The sequence below is a fragment of the Neolamprologus brichardi genome, chromosome 19, assembly GCF_056152115.1.
Source record: "Neolamprologus brichardi isolate AB-2024 chromosome 19, ASM5615211v1, whole genome shotgun sequence".
Lineage (NCBI taxonomy): Eukaryota > Metazoa > Chordata > Actinopteri > Cichliformes > Cichlidae > Neolamprologus > Neolamprologus brichardi.
This window is the reverse complement of record NC_142122.1, coordinates 14575846-14598642: the sequence shown is the minus strand read 5'-3', so window position 1 is coordinate 14598642 and position 22797 is coordinate 14575846. Positions and strand designations below refer to the sequence as shown.

At 43.1% G+C, this 22797-nt stretch overlaps 2 protein-coding genes across 8 annotated transcripts in view; one reads left to right on the top strand and one right to left on the bottom strand.

Annotated features, from left to right (window-relative positions):
* dync1h1 (dynein, cytoplasmic 1, heavy chain 1) overlaps window positions 1–19387 on the top strand; it is a 26354-nt gene extending 6967 nt beyond the window's left edge. The window contains exons 18-78 of one of the 2 annotated variants that reach the window (XM_035910978.2): window positions 156–311; window positions 471–584; window positions 690–800; window positions 895–1104; window positions 1209–1355; window positions 1479–1645; window positions 1883–2056; window positions 2203–2557; window positions 2659–2853; window positions 2957–3239; window positions 3329–3429; window positions 3546–3705; window positions 3938–4178; window positions 4258–4441; window positions 4564–4776; window positions 4886–5124; window positions 5229–5385; window positions 5494–5718; window positions 5807–6037; window positions 6154–6294; window positions 6389–6622; window positions 6766–6972; window positions 7078–7199; window positions 7304–7469; window positions 7566–7729; window positions 7841–7970; window positions 8103–8236; window positions 8348–8462; window positions 8542–8703; window positions 8868–9082; window positions 9178–9382; window positions 9517–9690; window positions 9800–9919; window positions 10043–10163; window positions 10757–10952; window positions 11289–11406; window positions 11494–11709; window positions 11820–12032; window positions 12191–12318; window positions 12407–12560; window positions 12742–12888; window positions 13017–13167; window positions 13278–13531; window positions 13666–13800; window positions 13890–13984; window positions 14079–14253; window positions 14339–14414; window positions 14531–14691; window positions 14783–14894; window positions 15003–15063; window positions 15148–15271; window positions 15373–15486; window positions 15580–15750; window positions 15902–16119; window positions 16203–16306; window positions 17280–17488; window positions 17751–17904; window positions 17996–18138; window positions 18265–18433; window positions 18721–18845; window positions 18955–19387. In XM_035910978.2, coding sequence (XP_035766871.1) covers window positions 156–311; window positions 471–584; window positions 690–800; window positions 895–1104; window positions 1209–1355; window positions 1479–1645; window positions 1883–2056; window positions 2203–2557; window positions 2659–2853; window positions 2957–3239; window positions 3329–3429; window positions 3546–3705; window positions 3938–4178; window positions 4258–4441; window positions 4564–4776; window positions 4886–5124; window positions 5229–5385; window positions 5494–5718; window positions 5807–6037; window positions 6154–6294; window positions 6389–6622; window positions 6766–6972; window positions 7078–7199; window positions 7304–7469; window positions 7566–7729; window positions 7841–7970; window positions 8103–8236; window positions 8348–8462; window positions 8542–8703; window positions 8868–9082; window positions 9178–9382; window positions 9517–9690; window positions 9800–9919; window positions 10043–10163; window positions 10757–10952; window positions 11289–11406; window positions 11494–11709; window positions 11820–12032; window positions 12191–12318; window positions 12407–12560; window positions 12742–12888; window positions 13017–13167; window positions 13278–13531; window positions 13666–13800; window positions 13890–13984; window positions 14079–14253; window positions 14339–14414; window positions 14531–14691; window positions 14783–14894; window positions 15003–15063; window positions 15148–15271; window positions 15373–15486; window positions 15580–15750; window positions 15902–16119; window positions 16203–16306; window positions 17280–17488; window positions 17751–17904; window positions 17996–18138; window positions 18265–18433; window positions 18721–18845; window positions 18955–19083 — 10125 coding nt within the window. In that variant the 3' untranslated portion in view covers window positions 19084–19387. Of the gene's footprint in view, window positions 1–155; window positions 312–470; window positions 585–689; window positions 801–894; window positions 1105–1208; window positions 1356–1478; window positions 1646–1882; window positions 2057–2202; window positions 2558–2658; window positions 2854–2956; window positions 3240–3328; window positions 3430–3545; window positions 3706–3937; window positions 4179–4257; window positions 4442–4563; window positions 4777–4885; window positions 5125–5228; window positions 5386–5493; window positions 5719–5806; window positions 6038–6153; window positions 6295–6388; window positions 6623–6765; window positions 6973–7077; window positions 7200–7303; window positions 7470–7565; window positions 7730–7840; window positions 7971–8102; window positions 8237–8347; window positions 8463–8541; window positions 8704–8867; window positions 9083–9177; window positions 9383–9516; window positions 9691–9799; window positions 9920–10042; window positions 10164–10384; window positions 10581–10756; window positions 10953–11288; window positions 11407–11493; window positions 11710–11819; window positions 12033–12190; window positions 12319–12406; window positions 12561–12741; window positions 12889–13016; window positions 13168–13277; window positions 13532–13665; window positions 13801–13889; window positions 13985–14078; window positions 14254–14338; window positions 14415–14530; window positions 14692–14782; window positions 14895–15002; window positions 15064–15147; window positions 15272–15372; window positions 15487–15579; window positions 15751–15901; window positions 16120–16202; window positions 16307–17279; window positions 17489–17750; window positions 17905–17995; window positions 18139–18264; window positions 18434–18720; window positions 18846–18954 lie in introns of both variants that reach the window. The other variant, XM_006798475.3, reaches the window with a different exon arrangement.
* On the bottom strand, window positions 19341–22797 carry LOC102777193 (uncharacterized). 6 transcript variants are annotated; one of them, XM_035910982.2, is made up of 6 exons: window positions 22031–22797; window positions 21772–21827; window positions 21600–21674; window positions 21293–21385; window positions 21116–21203; window positions 19341–21031 (listed from the first exon to the last, which is right to left on the bottom strand). In XM_035910982.2, the coding sequence occupies exons 1-6, from the start codon at window positions 22068–22070 to the stop codon at window positions 20562–20564; spliced, it is 822 nt and encodes a 273-aa protein (XP_035766875.1). In that variant the 5' UTR covers window positions 22071–22797; the 3' UTR covers window positions 19341–20561. The 6 variants fall into 6 exon arrangements, with proteins under 6 accessions (XP_035766875.1, XP_006798539.1, XP_035766872.1 ...); XM_006798476.3 differs by having other exon boundaries at window positions 19341–21203; window positions 22031–22168; window positions 22696–22797; XM_035910979.2 differs by having other exon boundaries at window positions 19341–21203.

Below are 22797 nucleotides of genomic sequence, written 5' to 3'. Positions count from 1 at the left end.
ATAAATTTAGTTTTCTATTTATAGCACATTTAATGCTAGATGTGGTTAATATTTTTAGATGCATAACTTAATGATACCTTAGTTATAAAGAAATGGCAGATAAATCTGACTTAATTTTTATTTTTTTTTTTTAAATGTCTGATCTGTTCCCTTAGGGTAACCTGCGTCCTGAAGAGGCCCTTCAGTCTCTGACCATCTATGAAGGCAACTTTGGTCGTCTGAAGGTTGAAAGGGAGAAGTGTGCCCGTGCCAAAGAGGCCCTGGAGCTTACTGATACTGGTCTGCTCAGTGGCAGTGAGGAGAGAGTGCAGGTAATGCCAGCGCACATTTACATAAATGGTTAAATTACAAAATGATAAATGTAAAATTCATTCATTCTGTTTTCTGGCTGTATTTCATTATCCATAAACTAAAAATTAAACCATTAACTGAACATTTTGAACCATTTCTGTCTTTGTGGTGACCTGTAGGTGGCGCTGGAGGAGCTGCATGACCTGAAAGAGGTGTGGTCTGAACTGTCGAAGATCTGGGAGCAGATTGACCAAATGAAAGAGCAGCCATGGGTTTCTGTACAACCACGCAAGGTACCAAAAGCAGAGCAAACATTTAGATTAAATCCCTGTGCCATTCTGTATGATCCTTAAATTCTTCACAGAATATAACATTAGTTTATTTATTTGTACATGTAGCTCCGTCAGAGTCTTGATGCACTTCTGAACCAGCTGAAGAACTTCCAAGCAAGGCTGAGGCAGTATGCTTCATACGAGTACGTACAGAGGATGCTTAAAGGTTACTTGAAGGTCAGTAAACTAGTTTCACTCAAACTAATCAAAAGTTCTAACTTACACGACAAATTTGCATTTTACATTTCCTGTGGTTTCCTTTTCACTCCAGGTCAACATGTTGGTGATTGAGCTTAAATCAGAGGCTCTGAAGGACCGCCACTGGAAGCAGCTGATGAAGCGCTTGCATGTGAACTGGGTCCTGTCAGAGCTGACTCTTGGACAGATTTGGGATGTGGATTTGCAGAAGAATGAGATGGTGGTGAAGGATGTTCTTCTGGTAGCCCAGGGAGAAATGGCTTTGGAGGAGTTCCTGAAACAGGTAAAGAAGATTTGCGAGAGATGGGCAGTTATAGCCTACATCATTAGAAATAGCTCTGTGGTTTGTTATGCTATAATTGTACTTATGCTTCTTTTGGTTTTCAGATCCGTGAAGTGTGGAACTCCTACGAGCTTGACCTGGTGAACTACCAGAACAAGTGCCGTCTGATTAGAGGTTGGGATGACCTCTTCAACAAGGTCAAAGAACATATCAACAGTGTGTCCGCCATGAAGTTGTCTCCTTACTACAAGGTAAACAGAACTATACGTTTAGTTTATTAAGGTGGCAGTTGAGCTTTTTTTTTTTTCCTTTATATTTCAGCCAGTCAGGATGGCATACATCAGTACCATGTTTTTCTTTCCGTTTTCTCCCAGGTGTTTGAAGAAGATGCCCTGAGCTGGGAAGACAAGCTGAATCGAATCATGGCTCTGTTTGATGTCTGGATTGATGTGCAGCGACGCTGGGTCTATCTGGAAGGTATCTTTACAGGCAGTGCTGACATCAAACATCTTCTGCCTGTAGAAACTCAGAGATTCCAGAGGTAAGTCTTTCTAAATGCTGCCAAATCGTGTCAGCATTTTAAAAATATTTATATATATATATATATATATATATATATATATATATATATATATATATATATATATATATATATATATATATATATGCTTTAAGAATCATAACCTGATTTATTTGGCGCACTCATGTTTAGTCCCCATTTCCTTCCATAAAAATATTTTCTACTAACTTCCTGTGTAATCTGTCTGTCTTTTTCCAGTATCAGCACTGAGTTCTTGGCACTGATGAAGAAGGTGACAAAGTCTCCTCTGGTGATGGATGTCCTGAACATACAGGGAGTGCAGAGGTCCCTGGAGCGACTGGCTGATCTTCTTGGAAAAATCCAGAAAGCCCTTGGCGAATACCTGGAGAGAGAAAGATCCTCATTCCCCAGGTATGAAGGGCATACTAAAGCTGAGCAAACAGAAGGAGGAATGTGTAACATGTCTTCAAATGCATTTTAAAAGTGAAAGAGTGTATCGGATATTTTGAATGCATTTATTAATACAATGATTTGATCAATTACTTTGTTGTTGGCAGGTTCTACTTTGTGGGAGACGAGGACCTGCTTGAGATAATTGGCAACAGCAAGAACGTGGCCAAACTCCAGAAGCACTTCAAAAAGATGTTTGCTGGTGTCTCTAGCATCCTCCTCAATGAGGACAACACTGAGGTGCTGGGAATCTCATCACGTGAGGGTGAAGAGATTATCTACAAGACACCAGTCTCCATCACAGAGCACCCGAAGATAAATGAGTGGCTGACACTGGTGGAGAAGGAGATGAGGGTGACCTTGGCCAAACTGCTGGCAGAGTCTGTCACAGAGGTCACTACTTTTAACAAGGGCACAGCCATTGACCTGAGCCAATACATCAACTGGATTGATCGCTACCAGGTTTGGATTTAAATAATTAATTCCATACTGTTTTAATTTCGAAACACTCTTGAAATCTGGAACTGTGTTAATGTTGCCTTATCTTTATTCTCGTTTCACAGGCCCAGCTGGTGGTCCTGTCCGCCCAGATTGCCTGGTCTGAGAACATCGAGTCTGCCTTGACCACCATCTCTGGTGGAGGGGACATGACGCCACTGCAGGGAGTTCTGTCAAATGTGGAAGCTACACTCAACGTGTTGGCTGACACTGTGCTGATGGAGCAGCCTCCAATCCGCAGGAGGAAACTGGAGCACCTGGTGAGTTTGGACATTTTTTTTTTTTTTTTTTTTTTTTAGATATTTGTGAAAAATTGTTGTTGGATAAAAATTGTCTAAAATCCATTTCACTCTCCATTCTTAGATCACAGAGCTGGTGCACCAGCGTGATGTGACCAGGACTCTGATCAAGAACAAGATCGACAACCCCAAGTCCTTTGAGTGGCTCAGCCAGATGCGCTTCTACTTTGATCCCAAGCAGACAGATGTCCTGCAGCAGCTGTCCATTCAGATGGCTAATGCCAAGTTCAACTATGGCTTTGAGTACCTGGGTGTCCAGGACAAACTTGTTCAGACCCCACTGACTGACCGTTGCTATCTCACCATGACCCAGGCCCTGGAGGCTCGCCTTGGTGGATCTCCATTTGGTATGGAACTACTATTTAACTTTTTGTTTTACAACATGGCAAAGAGGGAAACGACCCCCCAACCTTAACTGAATTTGTCCTTTATCTAGGTCCTGCTGGCACTGGGAAGACTGAATCAGTGAAAGCCCTCGGTCACCAGCTTGGACGCTTTGTCCTGGTCTTCAACTGTGACGAGACTTTTGACTTCCAGGTAAATTTATCATTTTAGCAATTTTATGACAAGACACCAGCATACCGTCAGAGATTAAACACTGTGCTCTGTTATTGCTTATTAATTCAGTGATCATTTTTCGTTTTCTTCTTCAGGCCATGGGCCGTATCTTCGTGGGTCTGTGCCAGGTAGGAGCCTGGGGCTGCTTCGACGAGTTCAACCGTCTGGAAGAGAGAATGCTGTCGGCCGTCTCCCAGCAGGTCCAGTACATCCAGGTCGCCTTGAGGGAGCACAGCAACCCCAACAGAGACAGAAGTATGCATAATATTTGTGAAAGATGGCTGTCCTTTTAATGAGAAATATCCAGACTTAGACATTTGTGAGAATAAAACACAGCAAAACAAATATTCTTCAACACTTCATGCTGCTGAGGAAAAAATCACCAGAATATGCCACTATATTCATCACCAGTGATTAGGTTTTTCCAGGGGAGTGTATTATAAGTAAGTCTTTTTTCCTTCTTTTTTCCTTTTGGTCACTTTCCTAGGCGTACCTGTCACTACAGAGCTCCTGAACAAGCAGGTCAAGGTGAGCCCAGACATGGCCATCTTCATCACCATGAACCCTGGCTATGCTGGCCGTTCCAACCTGCCTGACAATCTGAAGAAGCTCTTCCGTAGCTTGGCCATGACCAAGCCTGACCGCCAGCTCATTGCACAGGTCATGCTCTACTCTCAAGGTTTCCGAACAGCTGAGACCCTTGCCAAAAAGATTGTGCCCTTCTTCAAGTATGTATTGTTTTAGTTAGTAACTTTGACAGGACTTTAAGTCAGAGGTATGACAACTTAATCTTTTGCTTCTTTAAAGACTGTGCGACGAGCAGCTCTCCTCCCAGAGCCATTACGACTTCGGTCTCCGAGCACTCAAGAGCGTGCTGATCAGTGCTGGCAATGTCAAGCGTGAGCGAATCCAGAAAATCAAGCGAGAGAAGCTTGAGCGTGGAGAGGATGTTGATGAGAATGAAATTGCAGAGAACCTTCCAGAACAGGAGGTATGTAAAGTAGACTCTTGGACATGGAGGTCACGTATATTCAGGGCAGAGTTTTTGCAAGTATAACAAACTTATTTTAGAAAATGAGTTGTTTTACTCAGTCTGTCTCTCATTTTTTTTAGATCCTGATCCAGAGTGTGTGTGAGACCATGGTTCCCAAGCTGGTGGCAGAAGACATCCCTCTGCTGTTCAGCCTGCTGTCGGACGTCTTCCCTGGAGTTCAGTACCATAGGGGAGAGATGACTGCTCTGAGGGAGGAGCTGAAGAAGGTCTGCGGAGAGATGTACCTCACTTATGGAGATGGGGACGATGTAGGCAGCATGTGGGTAGAGAAGGTATGAAGCTGAATGGAACTGATATACTTTAGTTCAATGGGCTTTAAACATTTTCCTGTTATAAGATTCACATATACTGATATTTAACTTGTCGTTCAATCTTTTCCAGGTGCTCCAGCTGTACCAGATCACACAGATCAACCACGGGTTGATGATGGTGGGACCTTCAGGAAGTGGGAAGACCATGGCATGGAGGGTGCTGCTCAAGGCCCTGGAAAGGTTGGAGGGTGTGGAGGGCGTGGCCCACATTATCGATCCCAAGGCCATCAGCAAAGACCACCTGTACGGAACCCTGGACCCCAACACTCGTGAATGGACTGATGGCTTGTTCACACACATCCTCAGGAAGTGAGTTCTGTAATAATAGAGTAATTACACATCTTCCAAGCTAGTCTAATTGTTGTAATTAATTTCTTTTTAATCTTTAAATGAACGATTTCTTTCAATTTCAGGATCATTGACAATGTCCGAGGTGAACTACAGAAGCGTCAGTGGATCATCTTTGATGGCGACGTTGACCCAGAGTGGGTTGAAAATCTGAACTCTGTTCTGGATGACAACAAGCTGCTCACCCTGCCCAATGGAGAGCGTCTCAGCTTGCCACCAAATGTAAGAGCATGGCAGTTTATACACAAATGTCTTTTTCTCTTTTCTTAATGAAGTCTGTCCTGGAGACTTCATTAAGTATTCAACCCAAATTATTCTTTTTCTGTCCAGGTGCGTGTGATGTTCGAAGTGCAGGATCTGAAGTATGCCACCCTAGCCACTGTGTCCCGGTGTGGTATGGTCTGGTTCAGTGAGGATGTTCTCAGCACTGACATGATCTTCAACAACTTCCTGGCTCGCATTCGCAGCATCCCATTGGACGAGGGAGAGGATGAAGCTCAGCGGAAGAGGATAGGCACAGAGGATGAGGACGAGGCTGCTTCACCAATGCTGCAGGTAAATCTAGAGAAGAACATATGCTGTATTTAAAAACAAACAAATAAAAAACACTCTAATGCTGTCCCCACTTTCTGCTTTAAACTAGATCCAGAGAGATGCTGCATCGGTCCTTCAGCCGTACTTTACCTCCACTGGCCTCGTGATCAAGGCCTTGGAGCATGCCTCGAAGATGGAACACATCATGGATTTCACTCGCATGCGATGTTTGGGCTCACTGTTCTCAATGTTGCACCAGGCCTGCCGTAATGTGGCTCTGTACAACAACAACCACCCTGACTTCCCCATGCCCATTGATCAGCTGGAGAAGTACATGCAGGTAATGTTCTCCTTTTTCTTGCTCTGTAATGAAAGAAGTATAAATGCTGAGGTGTTGCATCAACATGATTACTGTGCTTTCCTAAAACTAATTGTTTTCATGGAATTTCTTTGCAGAGGTATTTGATCTACGCTGTGCTCTGGTCCTTCTCTGGTGATGGAAGGTTGAAGATGAGGGCAGAGCTTGGGGAGTATATCCGTCGCATCACTACTGTGCCACTACCCACTGCACCCAATGTTCCCATCATTGATTATGAGGTACATCCTTTCTTTGTCAAAGAGTTGCTGCTGCTATTAATTCCCTATATCCACTTTTTAAAAGATTAATTATTATGTTTTTATTTGTGTTTAGGTGTGCATCTCAGGGGAGTGGCAATCCTGGCAGGGCAAAGTGCCCCAGATTGAAGTGGAAACCCACAAGGTGGCATCCCCAGATGTTGTTGTTCCTACCCTGGACACTGTTCGTCATGAAGCTTTGCTTTACACATGGCTGGCCGAGCACAAACCACTGGTGCTGTGTGGACCACCTGGCTCTGGAAAGACCATGACCCTGTTCAGTGCCCTCAGGGCTTTGCCTGATATGGAGGTACTGGGCTGTGAAATCATTTTCACATTAATTGCCTGATCTTTGAAATATTCACAATCAGTTCTAATCAGATATTGGCATTATTGTTGTAACTACGCTGTTCCCCTCTAATAGCCAAAATGTCTACTGCTGCTTTCTACCAGGTTGTTGGTTTGAACTTCTCCAGTGCCACCACCCCAGAACTGCTGCTGAAGACGTTTGACCACTACTGCGAGTACCGGCGGACTCCAAATGGTGTGGTCCTCGCCCCTGTCCAGCTGGGGAAGTGGCTGGTGTTGTTCTGCGACGAGATCAATCTGCCAGACATGGACAAGTACGGCACACAGAGAGTTATCTCTTTCATCAGACAGGTATGACAAAATGAATTCTGTGTTAAGCCCTTAGTATTTTTAAGTATGTCTAAGCACTTTATTTAAGTCATTGCTGCATCAAATTGGGATCCTATGTCTGTGTAGATGGTGGAACATGGAGGCTTCTACCGCACCTCAGACCAGACTTGGGTCAAACTGGAGAGGATTCAATTTGTTGGAGCCTGTAATCCTCCCACTGACCCTGGCAGAAAGCCTCTCACACACAGGTACAGCACTCAGACCGAACATCTGATTAGAACTGTAGTATAATTAATGTTTAATGCAAAAGGCAGGCTCTAACAGTGGTCATATTACCACATAATCTTTCTAGGTTCCTGCGCCATGTCCCTGTGGTGTATGTGGACTATCCAGGCCCAGCCTCCCTTACCCAGATTTATGGAACCTTTAACCGTGCCATGCTGCGCCTTATCCCCTCTCTGCGAACCTACGCTGAACCTCTTACAGCCGCTATGGTTGAGTTCTACACCATGTCTCAGGTAAAGATAATTACATTTCTCTTAATATGCATGTTTTATTGGAGACTTTTTTTCATATAAATAAAATATTGAATATTATTCTTTTTTCCACTTCAGGAGCGCTTCACCCAGGACACACAACCCCACTACATCTACTCTCCCAGAGAGATGACCCGCTGGGTAAGGGGTATCTTCGAGGCCCTGCGGCCACTTGAGACTCTTCCTGTAGAAGGGCTCATCCGCATCTGGGCCCACGAAGCCCTTCGTCTCTTCCAGGATAGGTGGGTGCTCCCTGATGTGAGGCTAATTGTGCTTGCTCTGCATCAGCTATAAAGTGTAACATTTTTGATAGTAACATTTAAAATGTGATCATATCTGATTGTGTCATTCAGGCTTGTAGGTGATGAAGAGAGAAGGTGGACAGATGAAAACATTGACACGGTCGCTCTCAAACACTTCCCCAACATTGATAAGGAGAAGGCTCTCAACAGGCCTATCCTCTACAGTAACTGGCTCTCCAAGGTACATTAGAAATATGATGGCCAAACTCTGATCCTGCTGCTGTTAAATTACTAAAGAGTTGTAAGAATTGACTTCATCATTAATGGCTCTAGTAAGAATTTTACTGAGTTGTTTGTGTTTTTGTGTATGTAGGATTACATCCCAGTGGAACAGGAGGAACTGAGAGACTACGTGAAGGCCCGTCTGAAGGTCTTCTATGAGGAGGAGCTGGATGTTCCTCTGGTGCTCTTTAATGAGGTTCTGGACCACGTCCTCAGAATTGACCGGTGAGTAAAGGCTTCTGAGCGTTGTCATCTCAGTGTTACTTTAATTATAAAAAATGACAAAAATAAATATTAATTTTGGATTACATTTTTAAAATCTTTATCCTTTGTTAGAATCTTCCGTCAGCCTCAGGGACATCTACTGTTAATTGGTGTGAGTGGAGCAGGAAAGACCACGTTGTCCCGCTTTGTAGCCTGGATGAACGGATTGAGCGTCTACCAGATTAAGGTAGATACAAGTGATTTGTAGTCATAGAACATTTCCCTGCCTTTTACATGGATTGTTGAGCGTGTTTTTGTGTTTTCAGGTACACAGGAAATACACTGGGGAGGACTTTGATGAAGACCTGCGTACTGTGCTGCGTCGCTCAGGTTGTAAGAACGAGAAGATCGCCTTCATCATGGATGAGTCCAATGTGCTGGATTCTGGTTTCCTTGAGAGAATGAACACACTTCTGGCCAATGGAGAGGTAACTTGTAGCTAGTTTCCTATTTGTGGTGCTTTGCTCATTTGAGTGTAAAAAAGACAACACCGCCCCTAGTTTTCTGAGGTTAATGTATGTCCATTGTTTTCTGGCTTTTATTGTGTTAATGTTACCCTTCTTTTTTCCTTCTTCTTTTTTTTTTTTAATAGGTTCCTGGGCTGTTTGAGGGAGATGAGTATGCCACCTTGATGACTCAGTGTAAGGAAGGAGCCCAGAAAGAGGGTCTGATGCTTGACACACATGAGGAGCTGTACAAGTGGTTCACCAGCCAGGTTATCAGAAACCTTCACGTGGTTTTCACCATGAACCCCTCATCAGAGGGCCTGAAGGACAGAGCTGCCACATCTCCTGCCCTGTTCAACAGGTACAGACACTTAGAGTGGATGATTGTAATAAATGTGAGGAAAAAGAAAACTGCACTGAGTTTCCGTGTTCACTGAAAACATTCTTCTGCGTCAGGTGTGTGTTGAACTGGTTTGGAGACTGGTCCACAGAGGCCCTATATCAGGTGGGTAAGGAGTTCACCAGTAAGATGGATCTGGAGAAGCCCAACTACAAAGTGCCAGACTACATGCCCATCGTCTACGACAAACTGCCCCAGCCACCATCTCACCGAGAAGCTATCGTCAATGGCTGTGTGTTTGTACATCAGACTCTTCATCAGGTAGAGCTGTTTCCAGCAAATGAGCTACTTTATTGTTATTTCAACAGCAGTTGCAAATTTGCAAATGTTCTTAGATACAAATGATTGTAAAATTTTCTGAGACGTACATAAATAATACTTTTAACTTCTTTCAGGCAAACAACCGTCTGGCCAAGCGTGGCGGTCACACAATGGCCATTACTCCTCGTCACTACCTTGACTTCATCAATCAGTATGCCAACCTGTTTAATGAGAAACGCAGCGAGTTGGAGGAGCAGCAGATGCACCTCAACGTTGGTCTCCGCAAGATCAAGGAGACTGTGGATCAGGTGAAGTAGCCTTTTCGTTTCATGAAATCTTAAAAAGCCATCAGATTAGTTTCCCCAATGAAAATTTTGTCAGCTTGTTAGAAGTGCTTGTGTTTGTCTCCTTTCACAGGTGGAGGAACTTCGTCGTGACCTGAGAATTAAGAGCCAGGAGTTGGAGGCAAAGAATGCTGCTGCCAATGACAAGCTGAAGAAGATGGTGAAAGACCAGCAGGAGGCCGAGAAGAAAAAGGTAGGAAGGCTGAACTTTGAAATGACTAGTTTTTAAAGGCTTTAGACATTGTTGCTTAGGCCTGCAATTACGTCTTTAAGTGTTTAAGATTTTAATTTATTTACTCTGTCATTGTGATTCAAGGTGATGAGCCAGGAGATTCAGGAAGCTGTGTACAAGCAGCAGGAGGTGATTAAGGACAAACAGCTGAGTGTCAAACAGGATTTGGACCAAGTGGAGCCAGCTGTTATTGAGGCTCAGAATGGTACAGTGATTCTTGTTCATTTATTCATCAGTGTCTTTTAAAAAAAAATTAAATTTAAGATTATTCTTTCAGTCATTTGATGTCATAAAACCAGCAGAGCCAGTGCAGCAGCACTTGGATTGTTATCTAGACTTTGTTAACATCTTCTGCTTACATCCTCCCATCATCATGCCCCCTTCCCTCATCATAAAATCTCATCCTTGCTCACCTGATGTTGATAGCTGTTAAGTCCATTAAGAAGCAGCACCTGGTGGAGGTGCGTTCCATGGCCAATCCACCCGCAGCGGTGAAGCTTGCTCTGGAGTCTATTTGTTTGCTCCTGGGAGAGAGCACAACGGACTGGAAGCAGATCCGTTCCATCATCATGAGGGAGAACTTCATCCCCACCATTGTTAACTTCTCTGCTGAAGAGATCAGGTGACATGAGAGAATCTTTGTTTGTAATTGTTTACTAAAAATTTCCCCTTCTGTCTCCCTCTCTCCCCCTCCTTCATGTTTTTCTGTCTATGCCCCCCTGAACCTCTTTCCAAATTCTTCCCCCCAAACACTACTATTTGTATCTTGCAAACACATTCCTCCTTTCACTTAACTAGCCGTGAGTTCTATTAAGCGGCAGCACCTAGTAGAAGTACGGGCTATGACCAACCCCCCAGCTGCAGTCAAACTGGCCCTGGAGTCTATCTGCCTTATGCTGGGCGAGGAGACCAATGACTGGAAAAAAATCAGACAAGTTATTATCAGGGATAATTTCATCAGCAGCATAGTCAACTTTTCCTCTGAGGAAATGAGGTATATGTGTCAGTGTGTTTTGTTTTTGTTTTCTAATGGAAGCACAAATGCCATTTAATCAGTACAAGTGGCACCTGTGATTAGCAATCAGTGTTAATCTACTGGAACAAAGTGTAATTGGCTGGTTTTAAATCTAAGAATAAGCTGATGGTAAAAACTACTGTGCTTGTGATTTCTTGCAGCCAGAAATTGGTAGAAATTGTTCCCATCCCCAACTCCAAACCCAATTCAAAATAATCCTCCACACTGTTCCACAAGTTTGATTTTCTCAATGATTATTGACTGCACAGAGTGCTGCTGTATTGTAACTCCTTGGACTATTTCAACTATTTCCAGCGACTCCATCCGTGAGAAGATGAAGAAGAACTATCTCTCCAACCCAAGCTACAACTATGACCAAGTGAATAGGGCATCATTGGCCTGTGGACCCATGGTGAAATGGGCGATTGCTCAGGTAGAGAAGCCTGAACAATATGAAAATAAGGACTATAACTGGGTAATGAGGGTTTTCGTCTAATGTACACTTCTACCACTCCTCTAGCTTAATTATGCTGACATGCTGAAGCGAGTGGAGCCTCTGCGTAATGAGCTGCAGAAGCTTGAGGATGATGCCACGGACAATAAGACGAAGGCAGAAGAGGTGGAGCAGATGATCAGAGACTTGGAGGCCAGCATTGCTCGGTACAAGGAGGAATACGCTGTCCTCATCTCTGAGGCCCAGGCCATCAAGGCTGATCTGGCAGCAGTCGAGGCAAAGGTAATTGTCCATAAAACATGCCTGGCTCTGTTCAGATCATCTGTTCAGGACTAAACTGAAGTTTCTTGGAGGAAAAAAAAAATCTCATTTATTATGTTCTTTACTCCAAGGTGAACCGCAGCACAGCCCTGCTGAAGAGTCTGTCAGCAGAGAGAGACCGGTGGGAGAAAACCAGTGAGACGTTCAAGAACCAGATGTCCACCATCGCAGGTGACTGTCTGCTTTCTGCAGCATTCATCACGTATGCCGGCTACTTTGAACAACAGATGAGGCAGAACCTGTTCACTACATGGTCTCATCACCTGCAGCAGGCCAACATTCAGGTATTTCCTACTCCAATCCACATGTCCAGTCATTTTTGATCAACACGTCTCCAAATGTCAGCCTCATTGTGATTACTAATATAAACCATAGTCACCAGCAAGAGTGCTGTCAATAGATCAAATTTCAAGGTGCTCACCGACTTGATTTTCTCCCACAGTTCCGCACAGATATTGCTAGAACTGAGTACCTGTCCAATGCAGATGAGAGGCTCCGCTGGCAAGCAAACTCTCTCCCAGCTGATGACCTCTGTACTGAAAATGCCATCATGCTCAAACGGTTCAACAGGTCCGCAAACCTCACCTATCTCCTTTAGGCTGTGTGTTCAGTTGAACTTACTTCTAAACATCTTTGATCTTTCTTTATCTCTTATTAGGTACCCACTAATAATCGATCCATCAGGCCAAGCCACAGAGTTCATCATGAATGAGTACAAAGACCGCAAGATCACAAGAACCAGCTTCCTGGATGATGCCTTTAGGAAGAACTTGGAGAGTGCTCTGCGTTTTGGAAACCCACTGCTGGTTCAGGTAAGAGCTACCTTCTCCAACTGCCAGTGTTTTCCTTGTGTGCTTGCTGCTTGATAATTTTCTAAAAGCTGCCATAATCAAAGGACTAGTTTGTTTAGAGTTGGGGGGTGTAATAAAAAACAACTTGGAAAATAGATTTTAATCTCAAGGGAGATTAAATTTGAAATATTTATTTCCAAAGGACGTAGAAAGCTACGACCCCATCCTAAACCCAGTGCTGAACAGAGAGGTCCGCAGGACTGGAGGGCGTGTTCTCATCACCCTTGGAGACCAGGACATTGATCTGTCACCTTCGTTTGTCATCTTCCTCTCCACCCGAGACCCAACGGTAAGGGCACTGTTTATTGTATCAGTATTGATCAACTAACATTGTTATTTGCTTTGTTTAAAAAGTACAAAACAAAACAGTTATACAAAAGAGTTTATCTGCATTGTTATGGTCTCTTGTGTCTGCAGGTTGAGTTCCCACCAGACTTGTGCTCTCGTGTTACCTTTGTCAACTTCACTGTGACACGCAGCAGCCTTCAGAGCCAGTGTCTCAACGAGGTCCTAAAGGCTGAGAGACCTGACGTGGATGAGAAACGCTCAGACCTCCTTAAACTACAGGGTGAGACAGAAACATTAAGATTCTGTGATAAAATGATAAGACACAGGTGGTGGGAAAAGAGATTGGTGAAATTTTAATGACTCAACTCTTATATTATGACTGTCTTTCAGGCGAGTTCCAGCTGCGTCTGCGCCAGCTGGAGAAATCTCTGCTGCAGGCCCTCAATGAGGTTAAGGGTCGCATCCTTGACGATGACACCATCATCACCACACTGGAGAATCTGAAGAAGGAGGCAGCTGAGGTGACTAGGAAGGTGGAGGAGACTGATATCATCATGGCTGAGGTGGAGGCCGTGTCACAGCAGTACCTGTCTCTGTCCTCTGCCTGCAGCAGCATCTACTTCACTATGGAGGCTCTGAACCAGGTCTGGGCACATCTCATTTGCTCTTTAAACTAGTACTGTTGGTAGTATTGTCTTCTTTTCTCAAAATTGCTGTCACCTCAATGCACACAGAGATAGGAACTCAGAATTAAACTGAGCAAATGTTCTCCCTTCAGATGCACTTCCTCTACCAGTACTCTCTTCACTTCTTCTTGGACACGTATCACACAGTGCTGTATGAGAACGCCAACCTCAAGAACATTAGTGATCATTCACAGAGGCTTGCTGTCATCACCAAGGATCTTTTCCAGGTTTATAACATAACTCCTGTGGATAAGGGTTGTTTTGGGGGGGTGAATGTAAGAGTCATGCACTTTATATGTGATTTGTGTGGCATTAGGTGGCGTTCAACAGGGTTGCCAGAGGTATGCTGCACCAGGACCACATTACATTTGCCATGCTGCTGGCTAAGATCAGCATAAAGGGCATGACCAGGTAAGAGAACACCTGAGTTACACTAATGGAGCACAAGCAGTCATGGCATACTGCATGAAGCACCGTTACTTATTTATTTTCTCCTTTTTTCCAGTGAGCTGCCATATGATCCAGAGTTCCAGCACTTCTTACGTGGTAAGGAGATCGTACTGACAGGCACACTACTTCCCAAGGTGAAGGGTCTGACCGCTGAGCAGAGTGAGGCCATGGTTCGACTCAGCCGCCTGCCAGCTTTCAAAGACTTGGTTGAAAAAGTCGAGGCTGACGAGGTGAGTAATGGTAGGCCGATGGGTAGTTTGTAGTTTGACTCTTAGAAACTCTATTAGTAATCATTTGTTTTGCTTGTTACTTCAGCAATTCTTCATGTGGATTGAGAGCAACACTCCAGAGCTGGCTGTTCCATACCTGTGGTCAGAAGAGAAGCAGTCGAGTGAGTATATACATTGTGTACAAACATTAAGGCCAAGAAAAAACCAAAACAAACAAACTACAGTGTATATTTTTGTATAAATCATATCTGCCCTGAACTGTCCATTGTATGTTCAGCTACCATTGGCCAAGCTCTGCACCAGCTCCTGCTGATTCAGGCCTTCCGTCCCGACCGTCTCCTGGCCATGTCACACATTTTTGTATCAAAGGTGCTGGGAGACACATTCATGAGCATCATTGAGCAGCCTCTTGATCTAGCTAATATCATCGACAGTGAGGTAATGATCACTTATTTATTTCAGATCAACGACCTTCTCATTGTCACTCTTGCACATTTTGCTGATAATTCTTATTTTTTTGTGTCTGTAGGTGAAGCCCAGCACTCCAGTGCTGATGTGTTCTGTGCCAGGTTATGATGCCAGTGGGCTTGTCAGAGATCTGGCTGCTGAGCAGAACAAACAAATCACCTCAATTTCTATCGGTAAGAAGGAAATAAACGTAACTTTTGGTTTACCAATAATGTAGATCAAGTGCTTAATGAGAAATTTTGAGGATATTGTAAATAACTGCTTACTGATGTTTTCCACAGGTTCTGCTGAAGGTTTCAATAAGGCTGACAGAGACATCAATACTGCTGTCAAGTCTGGCAGGTGACTAATGTGGTTTCCTTGTGTTTGTGAGGCTGTACAGTTTGTGTTCTTGTACTGATGTCCTGACTGTTCCTTGTCCTGCAGGTGGGTGATGCTGGAGAACGTCCATCTGGCCCCTGGGTGGCTGATGCAGCTGGAGAAAAAGCTTCACTCTATGCAGCCTCATTCCAGCTTCAGGCTGTTCCTCACAATGGAGATCAACCCCAAGGTATATCACATCATTCATTAGATTTGTCATTTAGACTTGGATTCATTCATTGTCAGTTTTCACTAGTTCCTGTTTTTCATGCCGCTGTGTTTTACCACCAGGTGCCAGTGAATCTGCTTCGTGCTGGCCGTATCTTTGTGTTTGAGCCTCCTCCCGGCGTCAAGGCTAACATGCTGAGAACTTTCAGCAGCATCCCAGTGGCTCGCATGTGCAAGGTAACATAATGGACACACACAAATGTGAAGAATAAACGATCAGTGCTGTCCAAACATTCTCCATGTAAATCATGTTTTCCCATATCCACGCAGGCCCCCAACGAACGTGCGCGTCTCTACTTCCTGCTTGCTTGGTTCCATGCAGTCATCCAGGAGCGCCTGCGTTACGCACCACTGGGCTGGTCCAAGAAATACGAGTTTGGAGAGTCTGACCTCCGTTCTGCTTGTGACACGGTTGACACCTGGCTGGATGACACTGCTAAGGTTGGAGAATTAACACTTTAAATGTTTTCTAGTTTTTGTATGACTAATCCTTTCCTCCTTGTAGCTGTTGCCTAAAACTATTAGATAATGGTCAGTTTTAAATAATATGACCTTGCTCCACTCCAATTGTTACACTCATGCGCACACACAGGGTCGTCAGAACATCGCTCCAGACAAGATCCCCTGGGCAGCTCTGAAAACCTTGATGGCCCAGTCAATCTATGGAGGTCGGATCGACAACGAGTTTGACCAGCGGCTGCTCAACACCTTCCTGGACCGCATCTTCACCAAGGGAAGCTTTGACAGCGAGTTCAAACTGGCTCTTAAAGTTGACGGACACAAGGACATCAAGATGCCCGACGGCATTCGGTCAGTATCTGATAAGTTTTAGCTTTTGTTGTTCTCTGAAAAACATTCTCTGTTAAGCGTCTGATCATTTTGATTTGTTACAGACGTGAAGAGTTCATGCACTGGGTAGAGATGCTTCCTGACACTCAGACGCCATCTTGGCTCGGATTACCGAGCAATGCAGAGAAGGTCCTGCTTACCACTCAGGGTATGCTGCTGTTGCTGTTACTGAACGACAGCTTGTTTTTCATCTGTGTTCCAATTATACTTAACCAGTTGAGATTCTCACTGGGTAGCTCATTAACCAACTCTCTCTCTATTCTAGTGTCATAACTCGTACTTTGGCAGGCTGTCGTCGTGCAGTGAGAGGTCAAAATCTTAGATTTTGTTGTTTTTTGCGTCTACTTTTGACAGAACACTGTGTGCCGGGTGTCAAAAAACATGTTAAAAACATTCCTTTTCCTCATCTCTCATCCTTAGTTCTCTCCCCTCTTTACCAGTTAGTTTTCAGAAGCAGCCTTCTGTAGCATAGCTATAATGTGCAGCATAGCTGTAGTCATAGCCATTTTACTTTAAAAAGATTTCTTCCCAAAGGATGGGTGTGGGTCTCCTCACCCTTCAGCAGCTGTATTTCACAGCCATCATGTTGCTTTGCTTAGATGTTATCTTGTCCCACCTGCTGATTAGGACTTCAAACATCCTACCGTCCCTGCTTCTCATCCTTTCACTCCTCCTGTCTGACCTCCACGGTCATGGCTGCCAAAGCATCCATCCCTTGAGCACATGGTCCAGTCTCCCCTTCCTTCATCCCCACTCCACCCCAAACTTTCTCCCTTAAAACCCGCCCCCTTTTATTTTTGTATTTCTTTTTTTGGGGTTTTGCTGATTTCTTTTACAGATCCAGTCATTCAGAAATGTGGATCGTTATCCACTTGGCAATTTCGTTTAAGGTTACATGTGTTGGAATTATTGCCTGAAGCCTTGTGTATTTTGTCTGACCCAGTGTAGTTCTATTTTTATTTTTTTATTTTTGATAAAACAAACCCTTTATTAACCCATCCTTGAGGTAAGGTGTTTGTTTCTTTTCTGTGATTAATTTCTTCTCCCCTTCCTACATCCCACCATGGCCTTGTCTTCCACCTCCCTCCTTGCCCAATCACTCCCTCTGCCGGGCTGCGCAGGCACTGACATGATGGGTAAGATGCTGAAAATGCAGATGTTGGAGGATGAGGATGACCTTGCCTACGAGACTGAGAAGAAGGAGCGCACTTCATCCACATCTGACACCCAGCCAGCCTGGATGAGGACCCTCCACACCACCGCCTGCAACTGGCTGCAGCTCATGCCGCAAACGGTTAATCCTCTCAAACGCACAGTGGAGAACATCAAGGTAATGACAGAGAATAGAGGGCTGGCAAGCAGGCTTGTGCTGACAATATCTTCTTTCATTTATAACCAAGGTATTGTTTTACTGTCGGGTGATTTTAAATCTTTGTGCCTGAAATGTGAGGTAATCGGGTATAACTGACTTTAAAAAGTTTGATTTTCAGTAAATGAACATTTTTCTTTTTCAGTTTCACCAAAGCACATCTGTCTGGCTTCTATTTTATGGTTTTGTTTTGGCATTAATATTATCTTTGTCCAAATACCAGGACCCCCTGTTCAGGTTCTTTGAGCGTGAAGTGAAAATGGGAGGTAAGATGCTTCAGGAGGTCCGTCAGGATCTGTCCGATGTGGTGCAAGTGTGCGAGGGCAAGAAGAAGCAGACCAACTACCTGCGAACACTCATCAGTGACCTTGTCAAAGGTTCTTCACTCAGACTTTTTGATGTACTTTAATGAATTTGTTTATTTGTTTGAATACTTTATATACCTGTGGTATACACCGGTCTGTTCAGGAATCCTCCCTCGCAGCTGGTGTCGGTACACAGTCCCCGTTTCCATGACTGTAATCCAGTGGGTGTCAGACTTCAGTGAGCGTATCAAACAGCTGCAGCAGATCTCCCAGGCAGCTGCCAGCGGGGGTGCAAAGGAACTGAAGGTACTGTTTGTGCACACATTCAAACAAGCTTTGGTTCTTAAATAGTTTGGTTAAAAATGAAAACAAAATGTGTTTTCATTTTCTTTTTATTTCTACTTCCTTGTCTCTTCCTCTCATCATTTCCAGAACATCCATGTGTGCTTGGGCAGCCTGTTTGTGCCAGAGGCCTACATTACCGCCACCCGCCAGTATGTGGCACAGGCAAACAGCTGGTCCCTGGAAGAGCTGTGTCTCGAGGTTAACGTCACCACTGCTCAGGGCGCCTCACTGGATGCCTGCAGCTTCGGCATCAAAGGTTAGACTTAAGACATATCATCTGATCTAGTTGGCGGCAAAAGCACTGCACAAATCAGATAACAATGTGGCCTTTAGACTGAACAGACAGTGTTGTAATTAAATCATATCCATATGAATTTAACATGTTTTTTTTATTTGTTTGTTTAATATGGACTGAAATCTAACCTAAAAAAGTGTTCGCAGGACTCTAAAACATGCTACTAACTGTATTTGTGGTCTAATGTAGTGAGTTGTAAAGACATGAATTTCTTTTTCTCATTCCAATCTTGCTTGCTGCACCCTCAGGTCTGAAGCTTCAGGGAGCTACTTGTGCCAACAACAAGCTGTCTCTGTCCACCTCCATCTCCACTGAGCTGCCTCTCACTCAGCTCCGCTGGATCAAGCAGAGTAATGCTGAGAAGAGACACATGGTAAAAAACCCCCGCCAAAAAACAGCCCCATTGGGATCTAAAAAGCTAGATTTTGAAATATAGCTATGGAGTTGTCCTTTTCACCTTTTGTGTTTTTCTTTCACTGCAGGTCACTCTACCCGTGTACCTGAACTTCACCCGGTCTGACCTAATCTTCACCGTCGACTTCGACATCGCCACCAAGGAAGATCCTCACAGCTTCTACGAGCGTGGAGTTGCCATCCTGTGCACAGAGTAATTGAAACGAGACGTCTTGATTATAATCAAACCACATTTAATCACTTACATTCATTACCCCATAATAGTAGTTGTAGTCTGTTGCATTCCAATATGAAACCTGGTTAGAGATGTTTGTGGAACTGCAGTGAACATGTAACAGTTCTTAGTGTTCTTAGAAAGTGTTTTGGAAGGTTGAGGAGACGTTGTCTGATAGTTAATGAAAAGAAAATGAAATTTGGAAAGGAAAGTTGGGAAAAAAGATGTTTTAATGGAAGAACCAGCACGTTGTTGTATTTAGATGGAATAAAGCTCATTGGAATGAACTGCTTGGTCTTTGTGTTTTTAATTAATGTCGTACATGGTTGTTGCTATGGAGCGCTTTTCTTCTTAGGAGCCTGTTCAGACTGGGAAGTATTCTAAAGGAAATGTTTAAGTGAATCACGCACATGCCAAAGGAAACATCAGTGACATAATGTTCTTTCTTGTGAAGTTGATATAGATTGTCCCAAATGGAATATCAGCATTGTAACTTTAGACAGTTTTTTCCTGAATGATTTTTTCCAAATTACGTAAAGACATCTGGACTGTGAACATGACACAAAAGCAAAGTTCACCAAGAAATAACAAATGTAAACTTATTTTTTGCCCTCTGTCACAGTCCTCTTAGTTACTTTTTTTTTTTTTTTTTAATGATCCAAAATGTTAATGAAACCTTCACTGAGCTGCCAGGCAAAACTATATAATTGTCCATTACTGCCACCTGCTGGTTGGAGGGGTAAGTATATTACCAAATATACTAAACACAAAAGAGAATGAGCCGTAGAGTTTCATGACAATATGCATAAAATATCTGTTACAGAAATAACTGTTTGGCACAACCATTTTTATACACTCACTCACTTCTAGAAGGTCCAAAGTAGAAGACAATAGACTGACAAGGCCAGGTGAGCCTAGTTTCCCTGTTACTCAAAAACCTAAGGAGTGGCCAAATCAACAGAACCATCTGGTTAATAGGAAGGAATGCACAGACCAGCACAACACCAAAAGGCCATGTTTTGCTAAAACCCTTTAAGTAAAGCTAAAGGTTTGCACTTAAAATCACATTAACTGTTTGAGGTAACATTACATTGTTCAAATGCTTACTGACCTAACTGCAGACACTCATTTCCAAAAAGACTTTCCAGTTTCTGAATAGGCTGCACAAAATAAACCTGCAGTCTGCAGACATATGGGGAAAATTAACACATGAACCTCCATGAACCACTGGAGACTTAAATATTTTACTTTATTCATTCATTTGGATTTGAGCAGCTCATTTGAACAAAAATTAGGTTTTGATGAGTCACCTGTGACTAAATTTTAAGCAAGTGGTAACCAAATGCCATCTTAACAATCAGAAGGTGCTCAAAGTTAACTATTCATGAATAAACAGAGTGCAATTCCAAATAACTATTTACAGTATTTCAGTCCACCTTAAATCTCAACTGTTAAAGAACTCTAACATGGTTCAGATGCAGAATCGTTTCCTTCTTGTTCATCGTCCATGTTGAAGACACACTGCTTCTTCCTGTGTCCCAACTCAATCATGTCTGTTCCAGGGAGACTCAGCTTTCTCTTGTACAGAGATCCAAGGTTACACAAGCAGGGAGATCTCTCAGAGGAGCAACCCAGCATGTGAGATGAACTCCCCTCCACTGAGCTTTGAGGTTTAGGTGGGTGAAGTGTGGAGGATCTTGTAATACGCAAGCCTGAATCATCAAGCTGCAATTCCATATCCGAGGTTTGTCTGTGTGTAATTGAATCAGTTACCCTTTCTTCTGGAAGATTTTTACAAGCATCCCTGTCACTGTTAGAGGGAAGAGTGTCCAGTTCGCAGACCAACCGGTCAGAGTCACTTCCACATTTCATCTGGACATCCAGAAGATTCGACTGTTCTCTCAGACAGTCTCTCTTGTCATTTTTCGCTCCTTCTCTGAGGGCAACAGAAGCAGAGTGATTAAAGATATATCGCTTGCTTCGGCCCGAGAGTCGACATCCTCCTTGTCCACCACCTTTTGCCTGCTGCCTCGATTGCCTGCTGGAGACATTGACATTTGACTCGTCAGAATCCTCAGAGCTCCCATCGTACGGGTCCAAATCCTACAATCATAACAAGCGCACACATTTTAATTCATGATCAGCAATGTGCTTTTTCAACACAAATGGATGAATGAGAGGAGAGTGCATACCAAAGAATAACAGCCATGCCTTTCTGCAGGCTTAAGCGTTAATGGCAACGCCCTCCTTGAGGCACCACTCTCTGGTGCACTGCTCACACATCCCTAAACACAACCACCAGAGGTTCAACATCAACAAGTTGGCAGTTATTTTTACAAAGATTGGTGCATGTCTGGCTTTATATGTTAAATGATCACTGAAACTGTTTTTTCCCCTACTATTTGAAAAATGCTTAAACTATACTATATACTTCCAAATGTGCTTATTATGTCAGTGTCTGTGTGCATGTATTGCCCAATTGATGAATTCAAGCAGCACCATGGTACTGGTGTCGGACCATCTTGGACTGATTTCAGAGTCAGAATCTGTGCTGGACTCCATGTTGCACATCTCCTAACAAAAAACAAAGGTCATACCAGTCCAAAAGTATGCAAGTGGTCTAAGAAGAATGCAGAGCACCTGCAGATGGGCATTGGGTAAGTATTCTTACCATGTAATTTAAAGTAAGCTGGTCCATACTGCTGGGTGCTTGTCTATCAGTGCTGTCTGAATGTAGAAAACTATATGTAGGTTACAATGCAATAATGATTAAATCAAAAGACAGACAATAACATAAACGGGTGATTTATTTATTTCTTTTTATTGGAAAAGATTGTGCACATGTTACGTTGACACCACAAATGAAAATGAATTAACTAGGAAAATACCACGTCCAAGGAGGAAAAAAATTAAATAGTAATCACTGATACCTGGAAGTGGACGTTGTCTTCTTCTTCTTCTGTGTGCCATGACATTTGGCGCGTGAAAGAAATTTTCTTTGGAAATAACGCAAATATGTCGAGATAAGATGGTCAGGAATGCTGGCAGCTTAATTAAAGAGCAGGTGCCTTGAATAAGAAACAGCCAAGTGTGGCGAAAGTCAGGTGAGCAGTCTACACAACTGCACTGTCACAAGTTTTAAACACCACAGACTTGGCTAATTTCAAGATTGTGACAAAATAATACGTCCGGTAGTTGCTTTTTCAAAATAAAACGTGTACCGGTCCTGCGTTTTTTTAAGTTTTAAAGCTTATTCTAACTAAAATGTAAACATATATTTTTTTGTATGAAATATATATTGTAAACTGTACTTTAAGAAAACAAAAACAGCAACTTGATAATAAGCTTAAACGTGGGGTTGATTGAGTAGTAACTTACTATATATTTATATATAAGCAGTGCAAATATCTAAAACTTGTATTTTTTATTTTTCAAAATGTATTTATTTATTTATTTAAATACAATCAAGCCTAGTTTATGTGAGCTTGTTTCCGTCTCTGAAAAAACTAAAAACAACAAAAATAAATAAATAACATAAATAAATAAACTTATTCCTGAGTATTTGAAATTTCGAGATATGTAAATGTTCACTCACGGGCGAAAAATAAAATCAAAATTAAAATCTGTGGCTGAATCAAACTTCTGTGTTAAGTTGATAATGCGAGGTCTTAGATAAAGCTGTCACAACTTGTTGAAA

Coding starts and splice junctions, on each gene's coding strand:
- LOC102777193 (XM_035910979.2), bottom strand. CDS start 22,070: ATGGCACACAGAAGAAGAAGAAGACAACGTCCACTTCCAG. Junction 21,675..21,771: donor AGCTTACTTTAAATTACATG/GTAAGAATACTT, acceptor GTTTTTTGTTAG/GAGATGTGCAACATGGAGTC. Junction 21,204..21,292: donor GGCATGGCTGTTATTCTTTG/GTATGCACTCTC, acceptor TTATGATTGTAG/GATTTGGACCCGTACGATGG.